A 26867-nucleotide genomic window follows, 5' to 3' on the forward strand; every position below is an offset into this window, starting at 1 on the left:
GCTAGGACTAAGATTGATACTCATCAATGATCTTTAATAAATGATTTCCAAGTGAGTGTGAAACTATGTTCATGTAAATTCGGTAAGGCTATTTGAAAACTATTACTATTATGGCAACTACCATCTGTAAATTTTATGTATAAATCAGATACACATACCCTCTAACAGAGAGAACCTCGCAATGTTGGGCAAGTGCCATGATATCAGGAATTACATTCTCCTCTTGAAGCAAGTTAAGACCCCAGTTCGACGATCCAATATTGCCCTGGAATAAAAGTTTTCCAAGTAAGTTTTAATTTTTATGTGATCTGCAGCACCATCAGTGTAAAGCTTTCCATGTTTTTGTTTATTGGTATTGTAGTTTCAAGCCACATCCTCTCAAAGCAATTAGAGATTTGAGCACCCTTTTTGGCATTTCCTAGTCATGCCAATCCAAAGAAGAACTCAGCACACTATGTGTAATACCTAAAACTACTCACAGTTAACTACTGTGTATTCCTCATTTTACCAATTTTACTACAGCCAGCAGTATGAACTTGGTTTACTCATTTTACATTTGTCTTACACAGGCGTTCTATTACATACCTATGATATCTTCCAGTAATAGTCACCCTGGACAAATGTTCCAAAATAAACTTTGGGGAAGACAAGAAAGAAGCAGACGAACAGTTGAGGTGTCAAAGCAACTTTAGATGTGTAGCTTTGACAGGCACAGACACTAGGTCTTCGCCTATCCCCAGTACCAGGGTTGTTATGACCACATGTATTCACACACATCTACAGCGGCAGCTGACTTTCTTCCAGAAACACCGAATTTTGAACCACCACAGTAAATACATTAAAGTCAGACCACAGCAACTAGGAACTACTGGTTCCATACTAACATTGTTGCTACATGTGGCAATCTGTTCTTTTTATTTGTCCACAAAGAAAAAAAAAAAAGAAAAAAAGACAGAGTGACTTAAAATACTCAGAACAAAAAAGGTGCAGTGAATCGTTTTCAACTGAAAGACCAGCTAGGGTACAGAATGCCCACTTGGGAAAATCACACACATTTTATGACAAAAACCCTAATTAATGATTTTATAGGATTTTGTTTAGTTATTTCAGATTCCAGTCATAACAGAACTCAAACAACTGCAAAAAGCTTGTAAATCTATTACTAACCAAGGCCCAAAGGGCTGCTTTGAGCTGCTTAATTCCTTCCCACTTATCCAGCATTGGGGAACGAACAGTGTAACTTAGATCTGTAACAATACTCTGAAGGAGAAAAACAGAAGAAAAAAAAAAACAACACTCAGTTGAAAATGAAAAGGAGACTTCAGTCAAATAGGTTCTCTTGCATTTTTAAATGAAAGGTAAAGCACTAATTTAAAGTATGCACGGTAAAACAAACAGTGGTAGTTTTGGAATAATAAGCACAAATGTAACAGCAACAGTAACACTAAGTAGAAAACTTTAATGTAACTACTGATTGTATCAAATTAATTCCTTTTATAAGGATAGCAGATTCATCAGGCTAACACAATGCAATATATAATAAGCTTTCTCTTGAACTTTTCAACTATCATATTCAATTCATTATATCATCTTGCAAAGCCACATTAAAGGTGAATTAATTTAAGCAACTGTGAACTGGCTTATGGTTTGTTTTCATAGCTTTTCAGGGTGTTAGAAAGATTTTATTCCCTCATTTCCACATTTCCGTATGCATAAAAGGATGGGCAGAGTTTTACTTGTCAATATACAATTCACTCACAGTCTAAAAATCATTTCTTTTGGTGAGTTGCTTTCCATTGTAAGATTTTGCTAGCCATTTTAAGAAAAATGTTGCAAGGTATTCCTCTCCTATTTCAGCGCCAGGAAAGAATTTTACACGAGATTAGATGGCAAAGACTGTCTCCACAACTTTTTGGCCCCATATAACTTACGATTTTCATAATCAACTTATTTTGCTATGACTGTTTAAATGCCATCTCTTAAAACTTATTTTAAAAGGTTTACAGTACTCTTCAAAATCTTTCAAGTTATAAACAGTAATTATCCTCACCTGAGACTCCAGTAAGTGGCAGCCCGTTTTATGGTGCACCAGTTGGCCGTAAAGGTGAACTGGCAGGTAGACGTGTGGTCGCTGTAATCTGGCAGAAAAAGAAACAATATACTTTCCCAGCCATTCTGACATTTCTTTTAAAATAAATTACACTGCAGTGTAACGAGTAACTTGAAGTTTTTCAGATGAAGGAGATTCTTTTGGAGAACTCAGAATAGAATAGTCTATTTCAGTTGGAAGGGACTACAGTGATCATCTAGTCCAACTGCCTGACCAATGCAAGGCTGACCAAAAGTTAAAGCATGCTATTAATGTACTTTAAAAAGCCCTTCTTGTTACCCAACACTGACCAGTTTCAATTCTAATTCTTTCGTGTCTTCTCCCTGCATATACGAACCACAGCTCTGTAATCTTCCTGTGAAGCCTGACCCTGCCTCCAGAGAACATACAATTTCTTTTTTCTTCTTGAGCTCCATGACAAGTTCCCTGTTCAGCCAGGCTGGTCTTCTGCCCTGCTTGCTTGACTTATGACACAATTGTATTGCCTGCTCCTGTGCTTCTAAAAGGTGGTTCTTATGAAACTGACCACCACTCATGGACTCCTAAGCCCACACAAGCAGATTCCCAGGGTACTTTGCTAAACAGTTCCCTGAGTTTGCTCTCCTGAAGTCCAGGGTAGCAACTCTGCTGTTCTTTTTTTCTCACTACACTGAAAATTTTAAACTCAACCATTTCATGATCACTGTGACCAAGACAACCACCTACGACCACACAAACTTCAAAAATTTCCAAGACCTGCTTGTCACAGCAGTATGGTATTCCCAGTTGATGTCTAGGAAGTTAAAATAATCCATAAGGACAAGGGCTTACTGATCCAGAAATTCCTCCTGATTGAGAATGACTCATCAGTGCTAACATCCTGGCTGGGCGATCAGTAGTAAACACCCACTACATCATCTCCTTTGTTTCTCATCCCCTTAATCCTCACCCAGAGACTCTCAACCACATCATTACTGTGAGGGCTGTACCATCAAAACTCTCCCTTACACACAGAGGCAACACCTCCACCTTGCCTGCCCTGCCTATCCCTCCTGAACAGCCTGTAGTCCTCCACCCCACCACTCCAATCATGGGACTCATTCCACCAAGTCTTGTTAATACCAATACTGGAGCAATGCTTCCAGTTCGTCCTGTTTGTTTCTCATACTGCAGTGTTGGTGTACAAGCATTTCAGATATGCTCCTGAGCCCTCTGTGTGCCCAGGAGCAATGTAAAAGTTGCCACTAGCATTGCCACCCTCAGCCATGCTAACCCTTGGCTTACCTACTGCAATCCTGTTGGTATCCTCCTCCCCAGTGATTTTAGTTTAAAGTTCCCTTGATCAGTCCTACCAGCTTACGTCCAAAGATGCATTTTCTCAATTTTACCTTTGGTTGCTCCGACGAACATAGTTATCACCATCAACAGGTTTGCGGTATGTTGTAAGTGCTTCATTAAGCTGTTCTTCAATCAATTCAACATACTTTAAGTTGTATTCCTAAAGGAAGACAGACAAAGGTTGACTCAATACGTTTAGTGGTTTATGTTTTTATAGCATGGTACTTTATAAGGAAGGATAATTGAGGTGCTCCTTACAGAAGGCTGAATTTCTTTATGAGCCTCACCTTCAGATCACCAAAATTACTGCACTTCATACATACAATGAGTTTGCAGCGTCAACAGGGGACTCCATAATTATTTCAATGAATTTGTTAAAAAAGGAAGGACAGAAGGGAATACTTCACATCTGACTTTAACCCGAATAATCTCAAGACACCACCATGCATTTCAGTATTCCTAGAGAAGTAACAGCTTATAAATCAGTCAAAAAATTGCCAACAGGAATAAGACCAAGCATTTATAATCAGTTATGGAAACAAAATAATGTATGAAGAGTTTTATCATAGTCATGACAATGATGCTTTTTTTCTACTGGTCTTGTATTTACTTCCTAACAGCATAAGCGAATTCTATCTTCATGACCTCTAGATTTAACTTCAGTTAGCAACAACCAGAGGTAACAGGTATCTTGAAAAGCAGCATTCCTTTACACACTTCTCTAGGTAAGACCTTACATAAAAACCTATTGAGAAAGTCACTATGCTACTGAAATATTTGCTGAAATATCAAAACTTATGAAAGGCCTGGGTAAATCAAAAGCACACATGTACAAAGGATCTATGAAACTGTAAGTCCCTGTCACCTTTTTTCAGCAAAATCTTAAGTCACTGAGGCAATAAATGTATTGGCATTAGCAACAAACACATATGAATATGCAATATTTTTAAGAATCTTTGACCTTCTAAACCTGCACATTCACACGCTTCCTCCACTTAGTATCAAGCACACTTTTTATTCTTAGCATTACCTTTTGCCACTTTTCCATTTGTTTTGTTACATAACCTCTTTCATTTAGATATGAAAATCCCTTTGGGATGGACAGAAATCTGTAAAGTAACATTAGGCAGTTAGCACTCCACTTAAAACAAATCACATAATTTGAATAGAAACAAACACACATTTGTTTCCACAGCATAAAGTCAAACAGCATATGCAACATTTACCTTAGGAGTAGAAGCAAACCCTTGTCTCCAAGATGAGAAAGAGCTGGTTTCATTTGGATAAGGGCATGAAGATTGGCCTAAGATAATTAAAAATGCATAAGGAGTATCTGAGCACTCTATAATTCTGAAAACTACAACAATTACAACAATCTGCCAGCAATGAAGCACCAAGTTTTTCACAAAAAGAAGTATCAAACAGCGCTAACCTCATCCTGATAGTATCCACTTTAGGTAACTTCTGTCATTAAATATGTATTATGTCACAAAAAGTATAACGATCAAATAACTGAATTAGTCTGAATTCGTATTTAAAAGCAGGCATAATCCAGAAGTCTACATTTTCTTGTCATTAATACTGCAGTATTTTCAGCAAGGGGATTATAAACTATTATGAAGTCCATCAATGACAATCAAGAGAAGAAACCATCAGTAGTTTCTTGCATACTTTTACTTTGCGACCGGGGGACGAGGTGGGTAACAGCTAACAGTAGCATACCAGAAAGAGGTCGAAAAGGGAAAGGATGCTCACCTTGTCTTCACATGCCTCATCCAGAATATCAAGTGCCTCGGAAGAAATAGTTTTATTTTTATCATGTAACTGGGTCACCAGTAACTCAATCCCCCAGTTGCTGAAGAATTCCACATTTGCTCTCAGTAATACTCGCAAGTGTTTTGTGGCATACAACCTGCAGCTCTGTAAAAGTAAGGAAAATGTTTTTTTTGAACGCAAGAAAAATAGCTAATGTATTTAATGATTTATCACTTAAAAAAACATTTAAATTGTCATATTTTACAGCAAGTAGCTGTGATGCACACCTCTTGTATTAAAACTACAGTCTGTTAGAGAGCTATTCCTACCTTATGGGAAATCTGAGTTGGAGATCACAAGAATCTGGTCACTGAAAGTCCCCTTGGAAAGCACTTATCAATTAGGCATTCACTGTGATAGCACCACACAAAGTCATCAGGTGTAGCAGGAAAAATACCTTGTATATGCAATTGCATTGGCCATTTACCTTCATGTATGCACAGTTTTGCAAAAAAACTTGAACAAGCAAGTATTAGAACCTCTGGGGAATTTATTTTAATAATTTTAAATTGTTTCCCAGAAGTGGGTCATCTTCAAAAGTTCTCAGAAAACCTTCTAAGTAGAAAAATGTCATTTTCTGTATTAAGACAATTTCTCAACACTTAGTTTACTACTATGAATGTCTCCAAGTGACAGCACAATGAAGGAAGTACCTTGTCAGTTCCTGTGCTGCAGTTCAAATCTTGCTGAATAAACAGCATAAACTGATTCTGTGTGTGTGATTAATGTCACTGTATATTAGAAAAAATACACACAAAATAGAGGCAAACAGGCTTAATCTGCAAGAATTTGCAGTGTTCTGGAGTAAGCACAGAATAAGCTTGACAATGTATGCTTACTAGGAAAGGTGTTATCTGTACTTAGACGTGTACAGCTGGAAAAGACAAAATCAGGTGACCAAATCTTTCTTCAGGTCCTCAGTCTCTACGTGTAAAAAGGCTGCGATAGCTACAACCAAGTAAATTTTCTATACATTAAAACATAAACGATCCATGTTGGGATGCATGTGAGTATCTGTACTCCAAGAGATAGGTGTATTGGTCCAGGTTGGACAGAACTACCTAGATTAACAACATCCTCTGGATTGCTTTTTTTTCCCCCCCCCTCCAGAAATACTTGTCAAGCAGGACTTGAAAGAAAACGAGAGTAGGAAATGTGAACATGCACAGTTCATGTCAAAAACCTTGCCCCATTATTTCAACTTCAAGTATCATGTCCACATTTCTACTTATTGAATATCCAGAAGCTTATTTTTTGGAGGGGAGGCAGGAATGACTTAACACACGCAGCAAGACAGACTGTGGAACAGTGATTCGCATCTCTGACCTAAGCTGCAGAACCATTTTGAAATGGCTTGCATCCCAATAGTGGTATGCCTTCTATAAGGAATAGGTGACTAGCAACATATTTATTAAAGGTAAGAACAAGAGCTATTATGCCAAAAGATCACTTGATCTAGATGTTAACCCTAAAGAATAACCCAATAAAATGAAACCAGAACTCAGTGTCATGTAGTTCAAGTGTTAAAATCTGTCTATAAAGAATGGTTCTTACTGCTATAAACTACACTGAGTGTGACACAGAGAACAAAAGATAATGTTGTTCACTTCCTGAAATACTTCCTGAACATGAATCAATCTATCCAGATAGCTAGTACAGAATTTGAACAATTTTTATTTTCTGTTTGGAGAAGGAAAAGCTACAAAGGAACTCATGATTCTGATGGGACAATAAAATAGCAATTAAAATCAACTGCAGATAAATTTGAAACTGTGAGCTAAAGTGAAAAAACAATCCCAGCTTTACACACATAACAGGCTCTGAGCCAGCTCTTTCCACCCAGGGAAAAGACTTTGGGGCTAGTACTAGTTAATTCTGTGGAAGCGTTAGATAGAAGTTCAATGGCAACCAAACTGCTGAAAGTAAACAACAAAACGCATCAGCATTGTCACTATGTAAATCCACTGGGTGTTGACATCTTGGACACTGTGTACAGTTCTGGTTTTCCTACCATCATCAGAAAGAAAAAGAAGAACAATTAAAAAGGTGTAAAGGACAACAGAACAGGGTTTTAAGGAAATGAAGGTATGGAATAAGCTCTTTACAACAGGGAATGACGCAACAGACTAAGACATTCAAACCTCAGACCCAGGGCTGCAAAACCACTGCATGCATTTCCAAACAGATCTCAAGTTTTCAAGCAGGGCCACAACCTCTGTACAGCAAGATCATCTGTATGCATGTCCCAGATCAGAGGGGCAAAGCCCAGCATTGCTTTTCCAGATGAAATAAAGTCCTGGAATGTTTTTACTTTTGACGAGAACTGACAGGAAAACCAGTTTAGAGAGTATCTGAGGAAACAAACATTTCCTTCTTTCACTCACGCATTAACTACAAGAAAAACATAGATAAACCCTGTACTAAGTATGTCAGAAGATTCTTACTATTACTACTAAAGGGCTTTGAGACCCTTATAAGTGAAGAAGAAAGTCAGAGGTCACTATGCCCACTATGCCACTATGCTATGATTATAACTCAGCACAGATGCCAGTAGATGTAGGATAAATCCAACCCTTAGCCACCTATAAAGACAAAATTTTAGGTCATAAACTGCAGCACTTGAAGTCACACTGGCTACTCTGCTGTTTCTACCACGAACTGGCAGAAAGACAGCTGAAGCAGTATTAATTTGCATTAGCATGAATGACCAAAGAACATCTGGAAGTAGGTTAAGATGTGCTTCTGCTTCACTGATCTGTAAGGATATTGCTCTGTAAATGTTTTCATTGTATATATTCACTCCAAATGCTACTCTCCCCTTCTAACACTAAGCTGGCTACAGAAATTTCTCTTCTTTGTTCAGAGACACTCATTAGCAAATGTCTAACAAACCTGCTTTGCACCTCTGGGTGGGTGAAAAGGTGTATGAGGCTATAACCTCGTAAGAAGAAAAAGAACACCTTTAGCTTTTGAAATAAAAATAAACAGATATGGTATTTCATTAATAAACATCTTGGGGAAATTAAAATTTCTGAGGGGAAGAAGCCTTACTGCAAACGGTCTTTCTCTCTTACAATACACAGCTTTTCAGGAATTATGTCCTGTTCCATACATTTTTATTGCTTTTAAACAGACTTTAGAAGCCAGAGGCAGCATACAAAATCAAAATCACAATTTGTCTTCTGGACTATGAATTAGTACAAACCCTTCCAGAGGCTTATTACAGACACTCCACTCAACCTACAAGGTCCTTGAAAAGGGAAGATGGAAGGGCTTCTAAGTGCCTTATCTGACCTGAACTGCATATTCATTTTTCATCTTAGGATTCACTTGTCCAAGGTGACAGAATGTCAGTTCTAGTAATATTTAAAAAGATATTCTCCTTATGGGACAGAGCAGCAAGTGGTATAAACTGTGTCAAGTTTCAATTTTTTCCTATCATGCTTGCTAAATACGAAGTAGTAATTCTTCTTTTGCTGTTGACAATGCTGATGTTTCAGAATTCTAGACCATAAAACCCAGAAAATGACAGATACCTTACCCTAACATCTAAACAGAGGTACCTCCAAATTACTACTCAGTCAGTGGAACTACCAATGCAAATAGCTGTTAGTTCAGTATCTCCATATTCTTTAGATACCTTGTTCTCTCAGAGCTGACAACTATTTCCACCTCACATGAATATTTTAATTTCTGGAAGAGACTTGTAGCTTTGCCTACTGCAGTTGTTCAAAAATACCAGTTAGTACACAGCTGATACCAGAATAATCAAAAGGCTTTATCCTTTGGATTAGCTTTTTGTGGTTTGATCTTCTATTGGGATTATAAACAAAAGAAATACTGAAGATAAGTATTTTGTCCAAGAGATGATACTGGTAATATTGTGCACACCAAGCATTGCCAAAGGGTTCTTCTACAGGTCAACATTTGTTGTTCTTGTCAAGTAGAACTCAGTGAAATTTTGTCTTTAAAATCCCATCAGTTCAGTTTCCACTATAAAAACGTATGTGGCTGGGCAAGTGGTAAAACAGGAAAAGAACTTATTAAGAAATTAAATTAAAATTTATCAAAGTATAAAATCATCTGTGGTTGATGCAAACATAGACCCATTTCTGCTGGCTGAGACAGTCCATTCTAGTTGTGATTTTCCTCTTCTAGATGAAATACACAAAGCATTTCCCTATGAATTCCAAGCACATCAACTAATTCAGGAAACAAAACACCTTCGAGTAGTTTTATCCATCCCTCAGAGTTCAATATGTTTCACAAAAGAAGTCAGGCTCTATTTAAGAGGTTCAAACAATAAATTTTCCTTCTTTTTTAGTATCCTGATAGTAAAAGATTCATTTACATTTCTGATAAACAAAGAAGATTTTTTTTCATATTTCTTAACTGTGTTATCATAATTTTTTTTTTAAAGAAAATACTGATGAGAATTTCATACATACAAACATCAGGGTGCAGTCTTGTCCAGTGCAACACTGAACTCTAAATAGTAGAAATTAAGTCACGACACGTCTCAGCTATGAACTTGCCTGGCGATCGCTATGGTTAGAGACCTGTTATACCTGAATGCACACCTAACTGATAATAAGGACTATTGACCCATATTGGACTTTTTCCAGCTTGTTAAATACTTGCATTTGGAAGAAATGGAAATGTTGGAGTGCTCTTCCTCCACGTATGGACCCTTTTTATGAGGTAAAAATAGCTGGGAGGTGGTGGAAGGGGCAGGGGACAGTACTCATTGACACACAATTTCAATAGAAACAGCTAAATTAAGTTCCACCGTCTGAATTGTTCTTCACTGACAGTCATCCAACAGGAGCTTAGCAGTCTAATAAAGACACAGGGATGTGTCCTCACAACATATTAATCTGTTTTCTTACTCAGACCAGGCCTAAAACAACTTTGGAGAAAGGATATCAAAGTCATCCCTTCATTGAAAGATTACTTAAAAATTATTTGTAGAGAGTTTCACCCTCCTTTTTCAATGAGTCAGTCCTTCAACTCAAACAACCTTCACTACTTTCAGACTCCACTCTTTATCCACAAGAATCATCCTATCTTTGATAGTCTCAGAGAAATATCCTCAATTTCTTTCTTTCCCCTTCCTTTTCCAAAATACAATGAGACATTTAAAACTAGCATCTACCTTATTGCCTCTTGTATCCACTCTAGAATATACTCTGCCTTGTCCTGGTGACAGAGAAGTAGCTCTCCCTGAGGTAATGAAAGTTCTTTCCTAGTTAGATTTCAACTTACCAATTGTCACCTCCCTGACATCAGTGCTTGTTTGTCTATGTTACACCTAACTGATTTCTCTTTTTTTAAAAGCCCAAGAGCTTCCTTTCCCAAGTCTACATAAGTCTGTGTCTTATTTCCACTCACCTTCTCTGATTCACAAGTACAAATCCCAATGCCTTTTTCTGAACTACCCTCTCATTCCAGGAGCTATACTCAAGTTCCACCACAGTAACCTCAATCATTATCAAAACAGGTTAACCTGTTTATTACGGCTAGAAATACGCATTTCTGTTTGTGAAAACAATGCTGTCAGGGTTGATTTACTGACCTAGACAATAACGTTGCACTTGGTCTATGCATTTGAAGACTTTAACCCCCCTTCACACATGAGAGAAACCTCTATTTGAACAAGTTAAATTTCTTTAGCATAAATACAACATAAGGTGTGAAGTTCACAGCAAATTCAAAAGCTACATGAGTAGTAGTTTCATTTCTCTGAATACAAAAATAAAAACCTTTCTGGATATATAATAGCTTAAAAATAAAGTAATTCACCTTGAATAACAAAACAAATGTCTACTGTCAAATAACATTGTAACGTAAATTGAATCGAACTTACATCAGTAGCTGCTGTCAAGATTTTAGAAAGGATGACTCTTGCTAACCCATCTCTGCTGTAATCCAAGCTAGAAACAGTCAATTTTAACAAGTGATCCTGGTTCTTCAAAGAACAAAGAAAAAGAAGACTGGGGGGGAGGGGGGGGAAGAGAAGGAAATAAAAATTAGCAATTGAACCCACTCAGATCGATTTATTTATTCAATCATTGGTTTAAATTTAAGTACTCTGAATTAGATTTTCATGTCTATAAACACAGAATACAAAGTAAGTTCTAATATGAAATAGAGTTACTTTAAACTGTTAAAGCTATTAGAGCCAAATCAGGACCAAATAATACACTAAACTGCAAGGGAAAAAAACCCCAAACCAACATTTTTTTGTAATTGCTTTGTAATAATTTTGTCAGCACACTTTAATTAGTGATTATGAGTACAAATATTAATAATGTTCATGATACTCTGTGCACAATTCCTCATTCTAAAACATTCTGTGTATAAAGCTTACTGTAAGGTTAGTCCCATCAACTGTCTAGATTCTATTGTAAACAAAGTTTTCTGAAGCCAGTAAAAAACTTGCATTCTAATAGTCAATGAAAACAACTTAATTAAAAAACCCAAGGGTATATCAGAACACCTGAATTTTCACTTAAAGTTTACTGTATTTAAAATAGACTGGTATCAGCCACTAGCCAATTTACTCTCAAAGGAAGGTATGTTTATTTGTACCTGAAGAAGATTTTGAACTTCATAGCTTCACTTACACTAGACTGAAGTTTACGTACATGTATCATCACATTTCACAAACAGCATGATACCTGTCAGGTTTTGGTGGTTTATTTGGGTTTTGTTTTGAGTTCTTTTGTTTTTTGGTTTTTTTTCTTCTTGTGTCTTTTCAGTCTAGTATCACCCTTCCTGATACTCTCTGTCAGATAGGTGTGGACGTGAAAAAGTAAACTATTTTAAACTATTATAAACTGGGTATCTTGTGAGTAAATCAAAAGAACTCTTAAGTTTTCAGCTACTCATGCACAGTTTACAATTTCCATAACTATTATACCTGTAAGCACAATTCAAACAGAATAAAGAGACTCACCACTGAAACACATTACATTTTTCAAGCATTTTCACTCCATGAGGGTGACAAGAGAGAGTACCAAAAAACAAAAAGTAGTGCTGGCTAAGGGTATTTAGTAACCCATTATTTTGAAGACTACGTTCAGGTTTCATTCCTGATGAAGAGTTGAGCCAATGTACGATATCTTTAACCAATTCCTCCAGGTAACCTTGTCCATCCTAACAAAACAAAGAGTAATAGCATTTACTAGTAACAGAACTGGGACTCTCTTATTTACTGAAAACGATTTTAAATTTCTTAGAATGTCCAAACACAATACAGATACAAAACAGAAAAGCTAGCTGGCAAACAAGATTTTAAGTTCTATTTCTTAATTACACCGATCATTTTAGATTTAACACCCAAAGTCTACAGAAGTCTTTATTAAAATTAAGGTTTTTCCTCTAAGTGGCATACAGCAGCACTACTCATTCTACCTCCACTCCGGGAGCTGAAAATTTCTTACCTCTTCTGATTCAAGAAGAAATTCAGTAAATTGACAACCCACCACAGTGAGCTGCTTAGCCTTGGCATAGTCCAGATCCAGGCTGGCATACAGTTTACTGCTAGGTTTGTAAAAATACAGCAATCTCCTTACAAACCTATGGAAAGTAAAGAATTTACTGTTTTCCAGAACAACAAGCACAGTCTCACAGTACAAAATGATGCTGGTAGAAAAGACACGTTAACACTAATTAGCTTATTGGCAATAAATTTTTGAAAGTTATTAAGAGTAGCAGGTAGCAGTAATGAGTCTATCCAGACCAAATTCAGGGATGCATCTGTACTGGGTGTTATAAAGGGTTTTCTATGCCGTAACTTAATAAGCAAAGGAACTCAAAACCTCTACGCTCTTAGAAGCCATAGATTCTTTCTTATTCTCATGCTTATAATTTATTCTGCTGTAATTTATCCCGTGGTAAGTTTCAAAAACTGTACTATCTAGACTTAGAAAGAGCTAAAAAGGAATCTGTGACATGAGTTTTCTTCAGCTATAATAGTTAATGCTACTGTGAAAAATATATTTGTGTGTTCTGCCAGGAAAAGACCATATTTATTCAGCAACAGTATTTTCATTCGCCTCATATTCTAAAGCATAACACAGTGATTGCAAATGCAGACTCTCACTCAAGCTTTTTGAAATCATGGTGAGCAATATAGCTCGAGTTTTGCATTGCAGGACTAAGTCTTCAGCAAAGAGCTTCCCTTCGCCTATTCTTAGTAAAAAAATAAACACACATTTGTGATTTAAAATAATACAGAATGTTCTGTCTGAAGGTAGAGATGTCACACATTAAGAAAACTAATAAAAACCTAAAGCACTGTGCCTTTAGTTTAAAAAGTGAGAGAAAACCACTATCCCCAACTTCAAATATAGGACCAATTACAAAGGAAATCTGAGGGCTTCTTTAAGTTTTGTTAAATGAAATGCATTTTATTCTGGGTTATTAGCAATAGTGATATATATCAACACACATATTTATATGTGTGTATATATGTGTATACTTAAGTGTGCATATATTAATGGATATATACATACATGTGCATATACCCATTGCATTAAATGTATCTCTATGAAATGAAGGCATCTATATCAAAAGTATGTGGAATTTCACTTTAACAGCCATAAGATCACCACAAGAACACTAAAATTAAAAGAAAATAAACTTATGGAAGGACAAATAAATGTATTTTATACTTCAAAAATAAAGTGGTTGAAAACTTTTTATGATGAGCAATGAAAAGAGATATTCAGGGCTCAATTGATTGGTCTAACATCTAACCCACAATTCTGCAGAAAGTATCAACAAACTGTGGAAGTTTTACACTAACTCAATCCTAGATTTTCTCAATTTACTTGGAATTAAATTATTTAGAAACTGAACAATGCCTGAGTGCAGCACAGAAACAGGGAACAGGAACATTTTACCATAAAGTACAGATTGGCAATTAATGTCTAGGGAGGAAAAAAACAGGTAAAAATACAAATGCAAAATTAAATTATGGCTATGATTACAATAGGACTACTTATGCTGGGAACACTATACAAAAGTAGCCTGATTACTTTTTAGTAAAAATTTAAAATGGAGCCGCATGAGCCTTTCAGCATATGTTTTATTTAGCTTTAGATTTTTCCTCAAATTCATGTAGAAGTAGCTTTCCATGCCTACAAATACAGAACTACTCTTCAAAATAATTTAAAGAAATATATTTCTGAAATGCACGTTAAAGGGGACATCCAAAAACTAATTAGTAACACTATTACCACACACACACAAAAAGTAGTAAAAATGTCTTAATGCCAACAGATGTGAAAGGAACCAGAGCTGTACTCTTTTTTTGGCTTTTTCTTTGTTTTTTTGAAATCACACATGCTTCCCTTGCCATTAATAGCAACTAGAAATAACTTCCCCTTGGTTTTTGACGAAAGCTACAACAATATACCTGTACAACTGTAGACCTATTCTGTCACAATTTGTCAAGTGCTGACATCAAACACTAATGTATGAAATATCAGAGGCAATACTTTAAGGTTTAAAATGAAACAGGTTGTTTGCAAAGCTGGTATGATTATTGTTAAGGGAATAAATATAAAGTACCTGTGCAAAGAAAAGAAACCACTGAAGTTTAAAGACCTATTTGTTTAAAGCAAATATTGCAACCTAATTATTTAAATTTTCAGTTTTGCTACTTATCTATAGATGAAGTTTTAGAAATGTGACATATCCAAGTAATAGTTTATTGCAATATTAAAAATATTTTTTCCAAGTTTCTTTCTTCAAAGGAAGTCTATACATACCTGTGCAATTGTTCATCTTTATAGTTCCTTAGATTTACATTTGGCCACTAGAAAAACAACAAATATAGCATTATATGAAACTTGTACATTAGTCGTGGAATCACAGAATCATTAAGGTTGGAAAAGACCTCCAAGATCATCAAGTTCAACTGTCAACCCAACACCACCATGCCTACTAAACCATGTCCTGAAGTGCCACGTCTACATGTCTTTTAAACACCTCCAGGGAAGGCAATGCTACCACCTCTCTGGGCTGCCTGTTCCAATGCTTTCAGTAAAGAAATTTTTCCTAATATCCAACTGAAACCTCCCCTGACGCAACTTGAGGCCATTTCCTCTTGTCCTATCGCTTGTAACTTGGGAGAAGAGATTGACTACAACCCCCTTTCAGGCAGTTGTAGAGGGTGGTTAAGGTCTCCCCTCAGCCTCCTCTTCTCCAGGCTAAACAACCTCAGTTCCCTCAGCTGCTCCTCAGGAGACTTGTGCTCCAGACTCCTCACCAGCTTCACTGCCCTTCTCTGGATACCCTCCAGCACCTCAATGTCCTTGTTGTAGTGAAGGGCCCAAAACTGAACACAGTATTTGAGGGGCGGCCTCAGCAGTGCGGAGTACAGGGGGACGATCACTTCCCTACTCCTGCTGGCCACACCATTTCTGATACAAGCCAGGATGCTGTTTGGTCCTCTTGGCCACCCGGGCACACTGCTGGCTCATATTCAGATGGCTGTCAACCAGCACCACCAGGTCCTTTTCCACCAGGCAGCTTTCCAGCCACCCTTCCCCAAGCCTGTCATGTTGCATGGGGTTGCTGTGATCCAAGTGCACGACATGGCACTTGGCCTTGTTGAACCCCATATAACTAGCCTCAACCCATTGATCCAGCCTGTCCAGATCCCTCCGCAGAGCCTCCCTACCCTCCAGCAGATCAATACTCCTGCCTAAATTGGTGTCACCTGCAAACTTATAGAGGGTGCACTTGATTCCCTTGTCCACATCACTGATGAAGGTATTGAACAGAACGGGCCCCAGTACAGAGCCCTGGAGAATACTGCCTGTGACCAGTCACCAGCTGGATTTAACTCCATTCACCACCCCAAGTCTTTGGCCCCTGCCATCCAGCCAGGTTTTTTTTCGTACCCAGCGAAGAATATGCCTGTCTAAGCCATGAGCAGCCAGTTTCTCCAGGAGAATGCTGTGGGAGACAGTGTCAAAGGCTTTACTAAAGTCCAGGCAGACAACATCCACTGCCTCATCCACTAGGTGAGTCACCTGGTATCGAAGATCAGATTGGTCAAGCAGGACCTGCCTTTCATGAACCCATTCTGGCTTGGCCTGATCCCCTGATTGTCCTGCACATGGCTGGTGAGTGCACTGAAGATGAACTGCTCTTTGATTAGTCACTAAAATCTACTCATTTCTATTACAGTTATACTTTATTAATAATTAGAAGGGTAAGTTTTCTTGCATCTGATGTTACCTCTAAACCCCCCTTATTTTACTGAAAAGCCCCCACTTACTGCTCCAAGAACCGTTCGACTTTTTTCTAGAAAAGGACAGGGAATGTCCATTGCATGATATGTGCACAAGGCCACAATTCTAATGAAAACAGCAAACTATGAAAACCTAATGAGAAATAAGTAATTTTGCTCAGTTTCTCCTCTGCAAATAACAGAAAAAAATTGACATGCATAACAGGGCAATCATTTTGTTGATGTTTTCACTCTTAATCAGATTTGTTTTAAAAATAATCATTGTTCTGTTATAGCTCACTTCAATACTACTTATTAAAATTTTATTTAAACTCCTGTGTTGATACTTCCTTAAATGTTTTATGAGGGATCAGATGAAGTCATACTACTTTCTTCCAGACCTATCCTTTCTTCCCATTATATTTTCCTCTGTTTTTACAGCCATCTGTTGTCTCAATTATTTCAGATTTATTTTGTTGTTACTAGCAAGAATCTCCTTGGAAGGGATGGAAGAAAGTGCATCAAATATTCTTCTTTCCTACCTAAGTGATACAATTCTACATTTCTAATTGGTATACTAGTATTTAGACATATAGTGCATTAGTTAATGATCAGTAAAACTGACTGTACTAGTAACACTGCTAGATAAAGTATGAAGCTCTCCTGTCAAAAAAGGTCGCAATGCCTCCATTCTGACCACTGCCACTTCTGCTGCTTAGACAGCAGGCTGAGCAAGTAAAAAAAGACAGCAAGAGACCACATGAGATGCAAGCAGTGAGGCGTTTAGAAAGCTGATGCTCCACAGCTGTAAGGCTGCAACAGAGACAAGAGGGAGGTGAGTAGCCACATGAGATAGTGAAGTTCAAACACTGGAATCTGGATCCTGCTCATTCAAGGACTAAAGCTGGACCACTCTGATAACGTTATCTCAGTTTATGCTGGTGTTGTGCAGTTTTAACAGGAACAGAAGTGGTTAGAATTAAACCAGAAAACACACAAACTTCTCACTCTGAAAAACAGAAGTCCCTGATTTGAGACTTTAGCAACTGTTTGACAGGACACTAGAAAATATTCTGCTGGGGAGGTCTGAGATAGCAGGGCAACTGACAGTTTGACCTAAATGTCAGGTCAAAAAAACTCCAAAAAACCACCTTAGTGGTCAACTACATAAAACTTCCATTGTCAAAGCACTACACAGATTAATTAACAGAGAGATTCTGTAAAATAGTTTCTTGATAATAACTTTAATACTGAACCAAAGGTAAAAATATCTATGATTAATAATAATAGATAGACAGTAATCCAGTAAATCTTGTAGTTGCAGTAAAAAGCCTGTGAACAGTGAAATTTGGTGGAGCAAAGCTACTGTCATATGCATACTCAGGTCTTTATATCAGACAGATTCTTGGCTCTCTCAAGTTTATGAATCCCTGAAAAAATGCACAGAAATATTTAGTTTCTTTTTTTAAATATAATGTTGATTATGATTGTCACCATTAATCCTTTTTGTTCTTCTGCCATCTTTATAACAACACAATAAAGAAGACAGTAAGAAAATGTTACTTGGCGGTAACAACAGAAGAATGGCTTCGATGCACAGAATGACAGGAGCTATTTTGCTTCCAAGTCTATACTGAGTACTCACTCAGGAAGTTTTTTTACTCAAAGTAAGTTTTCTGCTTAAAAAAAGAGGCAGTCTCTTAAAAGTTGTGCATTATATATATTTAAGATAATGCCCTCCCTGTCAGAGATATTTCCTTTATTTTGTAAAAACAAATTAATATTGTAATGAGCTTGATGCTACAAGAGTATTTGTACTAGTGCAAAACATAGAATGAGATTGCATACTGCTGAAGTTTTCGTATGTGGCTCAGTCTAACCGTCCACATTTTGATCTATAATCCTCCAGCCTTAATGTTCAGCTCATGCTACATAAAAAAATCTGCTGTGAAGCCAAATGAGGCAGCATTCCTGTCTAATCTAGACTGAAGTCTGAAGTATTGACACCTTTTAAGTCATAGCTAATTTTGTGAAGTCTATTTCTATATAAAGATCCTAATTTTCTGAAATAAAACAGATTATGGGATGTAGTATGGAATTAGTATTAGAAAGTCAAAACTCACATGTGAAATGGAGACTTTTTTCCAAACAATTTCATAATAACATCATGCCCTTTTTAAGCTCACCTTCAGTATGGTCCCTATTAGATTCCAATTCCAGTCAAGGTTCTCTTTATGATTAAGAACTTGGCTGTCTCGAAGATTCATTACAAGCGCTTCTTCTGTGTCCTGGAATACAAACATGAAAAACTACAGTAAGTTTCCTTGCATCAGTTTTTTTTTCAGACTTGTCACAAAATATACTTACTGTTCATGTAACCATCGTTAAAAGAGCTACGCTCCACAGTAATTTGCATTTGAAAGTAAATGGCATAGTTAAAGCACTGCATTAAGAATCTGATAGTAAGAGATCACAACTGGTCCTAAAAAGCATTAAAAATTATTGTAATTTCATTCCTCAATTTCTAGAAATACAATATAGTATCCACAAGTACCTGAAAGACAAATTAAATGAAAAAAATACTACAAAGAAATCACACAAATAGCTCTGAATTAGATGAGAGAGTAACGCCTGGGGGGCAGGATCTAAGTCTCCAAAACAGAGAGTCAAATTCAGTTTTGAAAGATCAATAATGGCAATACCTTTAAAATAAAAATGTCTTTCTGCACACGGTACTGATCCCTTTTTTGGTGTGTTGAGATTGCTTTCTGAATAATATGATCTAAATGGAGACTGTAAGGTTTAGGTCCTCTTTTCTTCATCTCGTGAAAACGTTTCAAGCAGTTGAGTGCGGCACTTGCTCGTCTAATAGAAAAAAAAAGACCATAATCAGTATTTGGCAACTGTTAACCAACTACAGAGTGCCACTGCTATAACTTGCGTAAATAAACGTAGCTCAAGAAAAAACTGACCAACAATTCCAAAGCAAATAAAAGGAAAATAATTTTCTTGATACAGATTTTCATACATCCATAGACCTCAGTCTTGTACTGAAAGTATACAAAAAATTATCTTTCAGAATTTCTGGTACTGAAGAATGAGAGTTATTGATACCTTTTCTTCTACTCTGCAATTAGTGGTGTCTACCACAGAAGATACTGTAAAGTTCAAAATTGATAAATTACTGTAAGGTGTCATAGTAGATCAACGTTCTGAAGTGAAGTTGAGAGCTGAAGGGGCTAACTTCAGCTTTGACTAAAAGTATTTCTTGTAAATTTTCTTTCTTTCCCCAGAGGGTGGCAGGAGTATGAGTAGTATGTTTCCTGCTCTTTATATCTAAAGAGTTCAGCAGCAGCATGTAAGAAGTTTTGCAGGAAAAGATAGGAAGTAATAGAAATGACAGTTGACAAGGGCAGAAACAGTTAATTACAAAATAGTGGTAGCAGGAAAAAAAAAAAACCCTGCTAAGCAAACGTAACAAGGAAGTCTAAAAATGAGGAGGTAAGTCTACCTTCCTTCCCCATAAACAAAAATTCTCACAGGGTAGGCTGTGTAGAGTGTTTTAATATTGTCTTCAAATTAACAAATACCTTTGAACTTGGTCACTTATCTAAATTACATAAATGTAATCTGTAACAGGGCTTACAGTTTTTCAGAGTATGAAACAATGCAGAGTGTTGACCAAAACCAAGATCCTTGAATGAAAAAGTACTACTTGTACAAAATCACTTTCATCCAATAAAAACAGGCGTTCTTACTAGTCTATCAGGTATGTACACAAATACCAAAAAGCAAAAACCCTGCAGGTAATCCATAAATGTATCCCTTCTGCTCTTCATGCTTCCTTTTATCCCACAGTTTTGGCCAAGTGAAATATCCTGTGACAGGGTTTCAGATATGTCTTTTTAAAAAAATAACTGTGTTTTCACGTATCAAAATCTCCTACTGACATGTAAGAAACCTTCAAAACTTAAAAGCAGAACACCACTACGTTTCTTGGAAGCACTCTACAAGCAGCATTTATCATTTCGCAGTAGCAGTTTGGAAAGATTCTGTAATTTATCACTGACAATACAATGAAAGACAAAATAGAAAGTTATGTTGTATTTATCAGAATACTAGTCTGACAAGACAGATCAGGAATGGCAACAGTAGTTAACAAAAACATTTCCTATAGTTTTCTATTAGAAAAAACCCCAACACACTCAATTTAAATGGTCTTCTACAAAGAAATGCAAGTAAGAACACTGAGTTACAGAAACACATTTTAAAGATACATGAATCCATCAAATTATTTGACTTCTTTCCTCAGGAGGTTTAAATTGTGTGAAGTATCCAGGAGATGGTATTTTGTAACAGAGCACTTCAGAGGTTGAATTGCAAGATTAGTATATGTACAGAGAAATTCTAAAAAATAAGTAAAATAAAATATGAAAGTCCATAGGTTTTTAAAATCTCAGAATTCAGGTATTTCTAGTTCAAAGAGGAACAAAAAGCTTCTATGATAATTTTTTTTTTCTACGAGTTGGATGCTTAAGTATACCTCATTTGATTGGCACCACAACTACCAAACAGTTCCCTAATACTGCTTAACTACATGCCACTGCAGAATACTGCACTAAATTTAAAATTTCTGTTCTTACATTCTTATCCTTATATGGAACTGAAAGGAACTGAAAAAATTATCAGTGCAAACTTCAAATGGAAGCACCAGAAAGTTTTAACTTAATTACTATTGTTACAATCACCATTTTCTTCTAAAGAAAAAGAGGTTTGAAAAAAAAATTACATTTTTTGCTCTTGGTCACACAAATAATGACTCACTGATTTGGTCTATTACTATTTAGCTATAGATCAACAACAACAGAAGAAAAAAAAATTGGTACAGGCTATTTTAATTTTGAAAGCTTAAGTGTATCATAATGCCATAAAAGAAGTGTGAAACAATGGAGAGGTCAAACCCACAGAACACGTCTCGGATGTTGCTTGGTCAAACAGTGCCTCAGAGTTCATTTAAGAACAATTCTGTGTAAGAATCTTGAAATCTATGCAAAAGTGTTCTTATATCTACTATCAAAACTTTCTTTCCAAATTTCTAAATTGTTACTGTAAATAGTTTTGGAATGACGCACTGGAAACTGCTTCCCTAGTAAGTGCGACAGCATTTCTATATGCATGCGTTCATTTGCTTTCAAATAAAGACAGAAAAGGTTTCAATCACCAGAAAACCTGTAACATAGGTTTTCACTCAACTGTAGGGGGAAAAGGAGATGTAAATATTTTTGATTTTAAGTGTAACTTAGAATTCTTACAGTCTTTTCTCTTTCATGATGTCAAAAGATGCTGCCATATTCATTAGGGTTGGTAAGCAGTGAAGGTGATGGCTGTGAGAATGAGGAAGAATTGTATTTGCCTAAAAAAAACCCAACAGAAGACCAGTTAGAATACCTGATTACAACATTTTCAGCCAACACTTTAGGATCAACGTTTGCAGAATCTACTACTTTTCACAAGACTTCCACAAATGCATGACAACAAAACTACCTTTTCCATAAGGTTAGAGCAATAAATACACATACCATTTTGAATATTTGATCTAAACAATAAATCTGAAATACAATTGAAAGTAACTTAAACCAATTTTCAACTTCAGAGCCTTCTAATCTGTATTGTTTGCACAGGTCATTTTTTAAGTGGTAACATGCAAAGCGCCAGGTATCTTTAATGTCATGTGTATAAAAGTACTAAAAAATCAGAAATGCAATTTAAGCTGACGATTTCTGTTAAAAACTTCCTGCACAAAAAAAAAATCTGATTAATTAACATCGGTTTCTAAATTATTAGACATTTAATTGTTTTTGTTTTGGGAAACACAGGTAGTTCTGCAAATATTTTTGGAAACTAAAGAATAAGATAAAGAAATTACTTCAATCTCTTAAAACTAAATAAAAGTACAAATATTTGTTCAGTATTTCTATAAACAGTCATCTCTGACTAATGAAAACCAAAAAATACCATATGCTTTGCAGCATACTCAAATATCAGTAACAGTCACTCCCATTCAAAAGTATTCCAGAAACCAGAAAAATAGCATACATTATTACGGATTCCTCTTTTTAAACTACATGGCTGACTGAATACTCAAAGAATTCCACCAATTATTTAAAGAAAAATCACTGAAGAGACTAGAGAACAGATTTGTTGTGGTTGTGACCCACGCTGCTGAGCTGACGTTGTAAATCACTGTAGTAATAAGTAATCTTGTATCTGAAGGTTGTGATCTTGTTTTTTGGACCAGTAAGCACCAGTGAAATGAGTCAATAGTCTGAAGATGCAGACTATGTCTGATAACTCATGTTCAAATTTTTGTAAGACAGAGTTGTATTTCACAGTACTACCACCTCTTCTGAAGTAGATTATTTGGAAAATAGATTAAAAAAAACCCCAAGGAAACTAATCAGAAAGTGCTCTGCTGCATATGCTATTATTGTCATCAAGAGAGGATGTGAAAAATAAAAGAACTGTTTTTCAAGAAAGCTAAATCCTATCACTTCACATATAACTAAGAGTTCCTCAGGAGGCTGAAAGGTAGCACTGCAGTGCACATGAAAACAATGATATCATCTCTATACCAAAATAGTTTTATTTAAGAGGCAGAAGCTGTTTAAGAAGTCTGTTAGGTAGAGGAAGGTGGAAGGAAGCAAGGTCCCTTCAGCTTCTCTGTAGCAGGGGCTACCCACAGCAGTGCTGAAAGAGCACTCCGCCAAGACAGAGCTGCCCGAATGAATAATATCAAGTGCCCCAGCCACATCAATTTGAGCGTGAAAAAAGTTTCATTTGCCTAGCCTGTAAGGCAGAAAGCCAAACACACTGCCAGAGGGCTATCACTATTCCAAGAAAAGCAAAAGGAAGCAATGGTCCTTTTCTCAAACACCGTAACAGATGGTGAGTTTGCAGGACTCCAGCTTAAAAATGCATATGGCTACTGGGGCAAAGAAGTTTATTGGTAAGAGTCTGAGAGCTGAGGATTATCCTTAGAGCAAAACCTCTAGCACTTTCAATACTTGCCAAATGGCCTTTCTATTGATTCATACTGGTTTTAATATACGAAGTGCCAAGAGATATGATGTAAATTAAGTCCTTATTCTGACGAAAAGTAGATGTTTCAAGTTGGTAACACAAACTCAAAGCTATAATAGGAAACACCTATTTACAACTAGCCACTAATACTACTTACTCTGAGCAAAAATTTTTACTTACCATGTGCAAAAGTTCTCCTAAAAGGATAGTTGCTCTAACAGATACATGGTCATCACTACTTGTGATCACTTCAACCAGACCCTTCAAAAAGTTAAAAAATTATTACAACATTTAATGTAAAAGATCTTATTTTAATGTTTATAAGAAAAAAGCAGCAAGCATCTATTCAAATTTAAAGACATTAGTTACCTCGAGAAGTCCATTGGTAATAAAAGCTGAAAGCACTAAAGCCAGATAATTATCCATGAGATCAGGCCTAAGGAGAAACAAGTATGGTAACAGTTTAGAAAGTTAATTTCTTACTGTGTCTGCAAGAAAACAACAAATATTTTGTCAACACCACCACAGAACAAAAATAAGGGTTTAGTCTAAGTTCATTAAATGCTCACCTTGACCTGGCTCGATGGGGTAATATAGTTTTAGCTTCAGCAGCTACAAAGCCATCAGAAAGTCTCCAGCAGTCCTGAAACCTGCTTGGATCTAGAACAAGAAAACATGGACAATGGTAATTTTAACACCGTATTTCATACTGTTATTTTAATGGTTGTCTGTAGGCAAATAATAGTTCTTGCCAACAAATGTTATTTCAGGTTTCAAAGTATATAAAATTCTGTCAGAAGGGATCTCTAACAAGTAATCTAATCCACACTCCTGAACCAGGAAAGGCTAACTTCAAAGCTAGGACAAAGTATCTAAGTATCAACCAAAATGACATTTCCAATTCATAAACACATTAAACTTGTTTGACAGGAAATATCATAACACCTAAAATTTTTCAATGTACATCCATATATTGCAAAGTAGCAGGTTTGCAACAAAGAATCATTTATTTACTTATAAATGCAGAACAAGGATTAAGCTTTTATAATCACCTGCATGACAAAACATTTATAACCAGAGTTTGGAAAAGGGAACTGCTGGAATGTTAAAGGCTGAAACTTGCTCCTTTTGGGCTCATACTTTTGCACTTTGAAACAAAGCAGAGGATACTCTTGGGTTTACAAAGGAGTGATTCTAAAGATAAAAGACTAACTCTGATATAAAAAGACATAAAAAAGCATACACTTGCCCTAGGAAAAGTAAAAGTCTGCTAAAGTGCACTGGAGATAGCTAGCAGATAGACACTATATGGAAAAGACTGTTTAATAACTTTTCTGTAACATTCACCAACACACCTACATTACTAATGCTTCTAACACTTCAAAGAAGTCTAGTTTGTAGTAATGTGTTTACACTCTTTTGTGTAAATACTTAATTACAATCCACTGCTCATCTTTTATCAAACTTACAACACTTAACAGTTGATAAAGAATTTTAAACAGGACTTCAGAGCACCCAATGAATTCAGTGATGAAACAGTTAATATTGACGTAATTTACAATACAGATGAGACAGTGAAGGGTTCAAATTTGCAGAAAAACTTAATGGACAGAATTCTTATGTGAACTAGTTCTAAATACTTACCTACACTGAGAAGTGCCTCAATGAATTCTTCTGCGATAACAGGGAGAGGAAGGCGAAATATATCATAAAGAACTTCAAGCAGACCTTGCATTGTTGTTCTGTTCACTATTAACACTAAAGTTGCAATTTCTACACAGTGCTAAAATTGGTGTATTTCTTTCAGTGTTTCTTTTTTTTTTTATAACATGCTTATTTTCATAAACTGAAATAATCTGGAGAAGAGAAGAAGGGAAGGAGCTTGTTTACTTTAGAACTGTGTTTTATTGTCACTGTAAATTCCACAGAATGTCAGGCTACCTGGATTACAGATCTTCAGAATAGTTACTGCTGCCACCATCAACTTCTTGGCTTAATAGGTAATTGGGAATTTTTATTTATCTCAGATTCAACTGTGACTGTTGTGCTTTAAACTTGTAACTGCAGCTACCATGAACTTGCTTTGACTTGTAATCAGAACAAAAAATAATTTACATACATTTCTGTCCTCCATTCCCTCCTCTCAGACATACAGGGTGTGCTTCCATTCTCACAGGAATTTTATAATGGAAATACAGAGTTGAACTTGGGGGTCAAATAAACTCAAAGGTAATGGTCTCATAACGGGAGCTTGTGTTTAAACATCTAAATTGTTAAAATGTTAAGAACATGTTACTTAAAACATCCAAAATTATTCATACATCAGTACTAAATATTTACCACCTACCCGTATTTCCATATTTGGTATACAGAGTACCCCAATAAGAGACTGAATCCCAGAATTTCCAGGCTTGCACAGGCTGATAATACCTAGAAAACATTAAATACATAATATCCTCTCACCAAAGCGCTAGACACATTGTTAAATTTGATTTCCAATTTGAGTACAAGCACAGAATACAAAAATTACTAATCATAAACATCTTCACCTTTATAATGTCATCTCCTTTCCAATCAGTAATATTTAACATGTTTCTAATGACAAAACTTTGTCTCCTCATTAAAAACCATAGCTACTTTTGCCCTTTGTTACTGTGAACAGTATTTTTAAATTATCTGCAAACCCAATATTTACGTGGAAGAAATGGCAGAAAGAAAAGACAAAATTGTTGATAAAGACTGAACCTTAAACCTGAAAAATTTGCAGCATCTTAGCAGAACTGTGAGAAGTTTCTCCATCAAAAGCTGTATCCTAACCTAACAAATTATTCAATTCCTTTTAATCTCAGGTGAATTCAAAACAGCAAGTTTAAACATACTTAGAATTACATTTTCTGTGCACAATTTTAAACCATCTTTTCCCAAATGACCAGTGCTTATCTCCAGAAATTTTAACACAGTAGATGTTAGCTTTACATAAAATCTCAGACTCTTACAATTTGATCCTTTTACACTGTATTTTTAACATTTCAATATTAATAGAGAAAACCTTTAAATTGTTTCTAAACGTTACAAAATACCACCTAAAGCTTACATTGATTTTCAGCCTCAATTTAAATACAGTCTCTTCATTAAAAATGTGGCTGCAAAGACAGTAACCTTGCTCATTTCCTTGACCACTTCTCTTCATACTTCACCGAATAAATTAAAACTTACAAGTTTCTCCAAAATGCAAATTTAAATGACCAAAAAGAATCCATGTTTGCACACCTTATGTCTCATGTATCATAAATAAAC

At 36.1% G+C, this 26867-nt stretch overlaps 1 protein-coding gene across 2 annotated transcripts in view; it reads right to left on the reverse strand.

Moving 5' to 3' along the window:
• The window catches only part of RICTOR (RPTOR independent companion of MTOR complex 2), a 67815-nt gene that overhangs the window by 15084 nt on the left and 25864 nt on the right, over nucleotides 1-26867 (reverse strand). The window contains exons 9-27 of one of the 2 annotated variants that reach the window (XM_035902755.1): nucleotides 25918-26000; nucleotides 25215-25302; nucleotides 24140-24230; nucleotides 23940-24006; nucleotides 23751-23831; nucleotides 21803-21903; nucleotides 19193-19355; nucleotides 18677-18778; nucleotides 15022-15068; nucleotides 12688-12823; nucleotides 12201-12400; nucleotides 11109-11235; nucleotides 5183-5347; nucleotides 4654-4730; nucleotides 4458-4536; nucleotides 3478-3587; nucleotides 2051-2138; nucleotides 1168-1260; nucleotides 159-265 (exon numbers count right to left, since the gene is read on the reverse strand). In XM_035902755.1, coding sequence (XP_035758648.1) covers nucleotides 159-265; nucleotides 1168-1260; nucleotides 2051-2138; nucleotides 3478-3587; nucleotides 4458-4536; nucleotides 4654-4730; nucleotides 5183-5347; nucleotides 11109-11235; nucleotides 12201-12400; nucleotides 12688-12823; nucleotides 15022-15068; nucleotides 18677-18778; nucleotides 19193-19355; nucleotides 21803-21903; nucleotides 23751-23831; nucleotides 23940-24006; nucleotides 24140-24230; nucleotides 25215-25302; nucleotides 25918-26000 — 2005 coding nt within the window. Of the gene's footprint in view, nucleotides 1-158; nucleotides 266-1167; nucleotides 1261-2050; nucleotides 2139-3477; nucleotides 3588-4457; nucleotides 4537-4653; nucleotides 4731-5182; nucleotides 5348-11108; nucleotides 11236-12200; nucleotides 12401-12687; nucleotides 12824-15021; nucleotides 15069-18676; nucleotides 18779-19192; nucleotides 19356-21802; nucleotides 21904-23750; nucleotides 23832-23939; nucleotides 24007-24139; nucleotides 24231-25214; nucleotides 25303-25913; nucleotides 26001-26867 lie in introns of both variants that reach the window. The other variant, XM_009647326.2, reaches the window with a different exon arrangement.

This window comes from Egretta garzetta, unplaced genomic scaffold (genome assembly GCF_000687185.1).
Source record: "Egretta garzetta isolate BGI_Z169 unplaced genomic scaffold, ASM68718v1 scaffold59, whole genome shotgun sequence".
Lineage (NCBI taxonomy): Eukaryota > Metazoa > Chordata > Aves > Pelecaniformes > Ardeidae > Egretta > Egretta garzetta.